Genomic DNA, 6246 nt, shown 5'->3' with positions numbered 1-6246 from the left:
TCAGAGTGGCAGGAGGATGTGGGTCCTGTGACCAGCAGGGGGAGTCATACAGTGTGTCAGAGTGTGGGTGCTGGGCCAGACAGCTGGTAAGCCACCCATCACCTTCTGGAGAAGCTGGGCAAACTGTGTCTTCCTTCAAGTGTGACCCCCTCCCTTTCTCAGACCCCTTTCCCCATTTCTCTATGAGCTCCTGGGTCTGGCTCCCATGCCTCAGCGCTTCTAATTTGGGTCAGCTCCCTCTTTTTCAATTTTAAGTCTTTGGCCAAATCTGGGACAGGTTGGAGTTTATAGACATGGAGGAGCTGAATGCATTTCCAGGAGGAAGTCAGCTTCAGGAAAATCTACCCAGAAGGTAAGACTCAGTGGCGGGCTGAATCCCCCCATGGAGCCCCAGGAGACAGAGCTCTGTGGTGTCATCATCTTGTCCTGGAGTCCTTCTCTCTCAGCGCTTACAGAGTGAGCCTTTGTCAGGTTACAGAAAGGAGACCCTGAACTCACAAAGGACCTGGTTTCTCAGTTCCACAAGGAGCAGGTGCTGTGACACCAGACTCACAACCTTCAGTCTCAGCATGTTGGTCACTTGGCAGAAAGTCACCCCTTTCTGCACTGGAAGCCTTTGCCATGGGGGGTATTCCAGACTCAGACAGAAGCCCCATAAATGTCATGCTGAAGTCACGTAGGACGCAGCCTTAATGAGAAGCAGGTTGTTACTTCAGACCTGGGTGACGGCTCCGACTTACATGGTGCTCTTCCCCCTCGGGCACGTGGGCCGAGCCCTTTTCTCTGCTCCTCTGGCTCTGCCCATTGCTCCATTGTCGCTGACTGTGACCAGAACTAGTCACAGCGAGTAGCTGGTTGTTCCCTGGGGGGATCTCTGCTGTCACCTCTGCACCAGCACCAGAGAGTCTAAGGCCATATCGTGCATTTGGACCTTTAAGAACTTTGACTGCTTCCTTCCCATCAATGCCGAGTCCCAACTATTGTTTTCACTTGTTTGTTGAATTGTTTGGCACTTGCAGAGTAATTTTGAATAATAATAAAGGTAAATGTCACCTTGCCTCTTCCTGACTTTGGTGAAAATGTCACACTTCACCATAACATTTCTCATTTGCTCTCCTAAGGATGAAATTGTGTGAGAAAATATTGTCTAATTATAAATTTTTAATTTTGTTTTACCTTTTTTTATAGTGAGAGAGAGAGAGAGAAAGCAGACAAGGTCAGACAGACAAGAAGAAACATGAGAAGCTTCAACTCATAGTTGTGGCACCTTAGTTGTTCATTGACTGCTTTCTTATACGTGCCTGGATGGGGGCAGGGAAGGGTGGGCAGCTCCTGCCAAGCCGCTGACCACTTGCTCAGCCAGCGACCTTGGCCTTCAAGCCGGTTACCTTTGGGCTCAAGTCTATAATCCCACGCTCAAGCCGGCTACCTGGGTCCTCAGCATCCCAGGACGAAGCCCTATCCAATACGCCACCACCTGGTCAGGCTTTAATCATGTAGTATTATTATGTTGTACTACATTAAGTGACACGTTATAATTGTACATCAAATTAATCTGGCATGGGAACGTTTTAGTTAATATTTTATTTAGAACAACCAAATCAATATTTAACATTATTGGTCTCTAATATTATGTTTTCTTTAATTTTTAGGTTCATTTCACACTGTGAAAATTGCTTTTAAAAGAACTTGGACTGTTTACATCTTTTTAAATGTTATAGAAAAAGTAGGATGAAAATAAATCAAAATCATTTGATCCCTGAAGATCTTTTAGATCAGTGGTTCTCAACCTTTCTAATGCTGTGACCCCACAATACAGTTCCTCATGTTGCGGTGACCCCAAACTAAAAAATAATTTTGATGGCTACTTCATAACTGTAATTTTGCTACAGTTATGATTTGGAATGTAAATACCTGATATGCATTATGTATTTTCATTGCTACAAATCAAACATAATTTAAACATAGTGATTAATCACAAAACAATATTTAATTATATATTGAGAAATATTTATTACTAATTCCAATAAATAACATTTCACCATGGCATACCATGGGTTTAAATATAATAACAATTCCAAATAAATAACATTTCACCATGACATAGCATTGAAATATAAGAACAGTATTATAACAGTAAACAACAGTGCAATATTTTACAACAGTATGCTGCCAAATTCAGTGAGATGGTTGTGGTTGCTTCTTGCTTACCAATTCAGAAATTCTTGGGGCAGTCTTTGCAAGGGCACAGTGAAGATCATTTTCCACAACAAGTCTACTTCGGTATTTAGGCTTGATTACCAGCAAGCTGGAAAACCCTGTTTCGCAAAGATATGTTGTTGGAAAAGGAAGAAGAAGGCGCAGCACAGTCTCAGACAGAATAGGATATAACTGTAAACACTTAATCCAGAATTTTGTCAGTGGCATTGTAGAGAAATCTGTTCTCGCTGCATCATTGTTAATTAGGTCAATGAACTCTTCTTGCGCTGTCTCTGGAACATCTTCAACTTTCACTGTGAATGGACTTCTGGCAAGTGCAAATGGGGTGTCAGGTAGATTAGGAGAGTATGATGAAATTTCGTCTGCAAGCATGTGCAAATGTTCTTTCACAGAAGTCGAGCGCCTTAAACAGTCGGCTGTTTTGGCAACTGTGCAACGAGCTAGATGCGCCAAACAATGCTCTGTTATTTCACACTGAAGTCAGATGGTTGTCAAGAGGAAAAGTTTTAAAACGTGTCTTTGAGCTTTGTGATGAACTGAAAATATTTTTTAATCAGAAAGCAAGATTGCAATTCGAAGCACTTTTTAGCAATAAAACTGAGCTGCAGAAAATAGCTTACTTAGTGGACATCTTTGTCATCTTGAATGACTTAAATTTATCACTGCAAGGACCAAATGCAACATGCCTCAATTTGTCCGAAAAAATTAAATCATTCCAAATGAAACTTCAGCTTTGGAAAATAAATTGGATAAAAATAAAATTTACATGTTTCCTACATTATCTGCCTTCTTTGAGGAACATGACATTGAGCCAGACTTCTATAGGAGGCAGATCTTTTACACTGCAGAATCCGCACAGCAAATTCCTCAGTGTGAGGCCTCTTTCAGTCTATTGGGGGTGGCGGATTCCACCTTTGGAATTTTTCTACTCTAGGAAAACTTCTAGTGTGAAAAAAATTAAGCAACATGCTCTACATTTGAGCAGAATCTGCTGTGGCCTCTCATTGACTTGAATAGGCGAGGAAGAAATGTGTCGGAAACTGTCATTTCCCTTATTGAAATCAAAAGGAGGCTGTGGCGGATTGTGCAGTAACCCAAGATTCTTGGGAGCTCTCTTCCACAAAATCCGCCGCACTCCCAATGAAATCAATAGGAGGCAGATTCAATGCCGGAAACCGCTGATTTCAGCAGTTTCCTCATTCAGAATATGGGAAAATAGTGGGAGATATGGGAGATAATTATACATTGGGGAACAGTGTGAACTACATCTTATAGTGGTCTCTTATAGTATAAGACTGATGTAGTTCACACTGTGTAAATGCATGGTGCTTTGTGTAAGTGTAAGCTGCTTTGTGTACTGTGTAATGATTACACACAAAGCACCTTACACTTACACAGTATTGTGTGTATGGTGTGTGTACTGTTTTTACATTATTAACCTTTTTAGCACCAGCAGGCTGTCTCGCAGGCTCTCTTGGCTCTCTGCCTCTTGCTCTAAGTCACTCAGTGTGTGGTACTTTTTTGCAGCAGACCTGGGACATAGGACGGGGGACAGCACAGCCAGTGACAGGGCTGAGGGCATCAAGTTCACAACAGTTACAAGTGTAGCAGAGGTTCCAACCCTGACATGAGGACCTGATGGTCACAGAACCATGTCCATAGTGTATAAATGTGACTCATCACTGCTGTGCTGTGCTCTGTCCTGAACAGGGACACTGTCTGAATCCCTGGGGGACAAGGTGCGGCAGTGGCCACTCTTCTCATCACTGTGGGGGCAGCCCCACCAGGTCAAGAGACACCCATCGTGAGAAGTTTACCTTCAGGAAATGATCCTGCTCAAGGGGAGTTATAGCTGTTCAAACACATTAGGGTTGACTTCCTGGGGTTCTCTTGGCATGTCTCCTCTGCCCAATTTGAGGTAAGTAGACAGCTACAGCAACATAGTTGTGGGAAACAGGAACTGTCTCTGAAGGGCCTTACTCACCACTTTACATCATGCTGTACCTGGGACTGGGCACCAGGGCGCGAACAAGGACTGTTCCTGAAGGTCTGGGGGGAATCAGTGCTGGGACCTGTTACTTGGCATTGCCTGAGGCTCTCTGCTCAGGGCTCACAGCTGTGACCTTGTCACCCCCTGGGCAATACAGAGCCCCACCACAATCCACTCTCTAACATCCTCAGGCACAGGAATGTGACCCCAATTCAGTGAGGGATAAAAAATCTGGGATGGGTCTCATTTGCATGAGTGGCCCCTCCCCTTTGCAGAGTATGAAGAGGGGCAGGGAGAGATGTGGGGGAAGCTCTGCTTCAGCTGTGGGGCCACAGAGACAGGACTCAGGGATGATCCCCACCATGGCCTGGTCCCCTCTCCTGCTCACCCTCATTGCTTACCTCACAGGTGACTGGATAAGGGGACAAGGGAAGGGACCTTGGGAAGAGAGATGGGGTCTGCTTTGTCCTCTTGTCTCCCGACCCAGAATCATCATCTCTGTGTCTCTCCCTCTTCCAAGATCCTGGGCCCAGGCTGTGCTGACACAGCTGCCCTCAGTGTCTGGGGCCCCGGGACAGCGGGTCACCATCTCCTGCACTGAGAGCAGTTCCAACGTCGGGGATGATTACCCTGTGCAATGGTTCCAAAGGCTCCCAGGAACAGCCCCCAAATGCCTTATCTATGGTGGTAGCTCTTGTGACTCGAGGGTCCCCGAGAGATTCTCTGGCTCCAAGTCTGGCAGCTCAGCCACACTGACCATCACTGGGCTCCAAGCTGAGGACAAGGCCGATTATTACTGTCAGTCCTATGACAGGGGGAAGTAAGACACAACTTGCTGTCAACCACAACGGGTCCCCCTGGGCAGTCCCCACTCCTCTGACAGCAGCTGCTTCCTTCTTTTAAGATAGCAGTTCCCCCTCAGGAGTCCTCAGCTGATTCTCTGCTCCCATCTGGCAGTTCCAGCTCCCTGACCATCACTGGGCTTCAGCTTGAGGACAAGACTTATTGTCAGTGCCAGTCCTGTGAGGACAAACTCAGAGCTCCCACCACACTCCAGGCCAGTGGGGAAGGGAGACACAATCCTGTTTTCTCCCTGCGTTGGCACCTTCATGAGAGACCCATATTCTGCCAAGACAGCTTCTTCCTTTTCGCTTTGGACAAATACTGGTGTTTGAGAACCACTGCAGGAGACTTTGTCCCCAGAACGTGCCCTCATAGTCTCAGATTCTGCCCTCAAGCCTGTCCTTGGTGGCAATGCAGAGTCTGGCTTATTCAAACTCAGTAGAAATCCCTGGTTGCTGGGGGGATGACCTGGGTCCATGAGAACACCTTAGCACAGGGCCACTGTAACATAAGAAACAGACTGGGCGGCTTATTCAATGGAAACAAATTTTCTCACAGGTCTGAAAGCTGGAAGTCCAAGATCAAGGTGTTGGTGGATTTTGTTTCTCCTGATACCTCTCACCTTTGCTGGCAGAGGGCTGCACTGTGGGTGAGTCTTCACATGGCCTTTCTCTGTGTTTGTCTCTCCAAAGATAGTCACGTTGTGGCTGTGCTTTACCACATGATATTGAGGTGACACAGTTACATTTATATCAAGGGGTGAGGGCAGAACCAGGGGCTCAGAGTCCAGGACAGTTGACTTTCCAGATGATGTGCATCCACCCCATTTGCTCAACACCTACCATATGCCGGACGTAGGTCTAGGGACTCAGGGTGCTACGTGGACATGGCAGGAAATTTCACCCCACCGTTGGGGATGATGTTGTCTGAGGATGAGCGGGAACAAACAAGCAGAAATATTCTTTCTACAGGCTGGTTTCCTACATGGGCACAAAGTGTTTCTGCAGTCACAGGCATCGAATATATACAATAAACCCCAGGGATGGAAAGGCAGTCCCTCCCTGACCATTGATCAGAAACTCAGCTTTCAAGGTGACTGGACCCAGTAACTCACACCATCCCCCTGTCAACATCCTTGTGATAAGGAAAGGGCTTGTCTCAACGGTTTAGGTAACGTAGAGTCTGTCCATTTG

General features: G+C 46.1%; 1 gene segment (V, D, J or C); it reads left to right on the top strand.

Annotated features, from left to right (window-relative positions):
* Nucleotides 1-293: 293 nt before the first annotated feature.
* On the top strand, nucleotides 294-5034 carry LOC136322493 (immunoglobulin lambda variable 1-40-like). The segment is given in 2 exon segments: nucleotides 294-352; nucleotides 4731-5034. Coding segments are annotated over 2 exon segments (363 nt in total).
* The last annotated feature ends 1212 nt before the right edge of the window (nucleotides 5035-6246 follow it).

Source organism: Saccopteryx bilineata, chromosome 2, assembly GCF_036850765.1.
Source record: "Saccopteryx bilineata isolate mSacBil1 chromosome 2, mSacBil1_pri_phased_curated, whole genome shotgun sequence".
In the NCBI taxonomy this organism is placed as follows: domain Eukaryota; kingdom Metazoa; phylum Chordata; class Mammalia; order Chiroptera; family Emballonuridae; genus Saccopteryx; species Saccopteryx bilineata.
The sequence above is the reverse complement of the archived record's forward strand: the minus strand, read 5'-3'. Positions and strand labels throughout refer to the sequence as shown.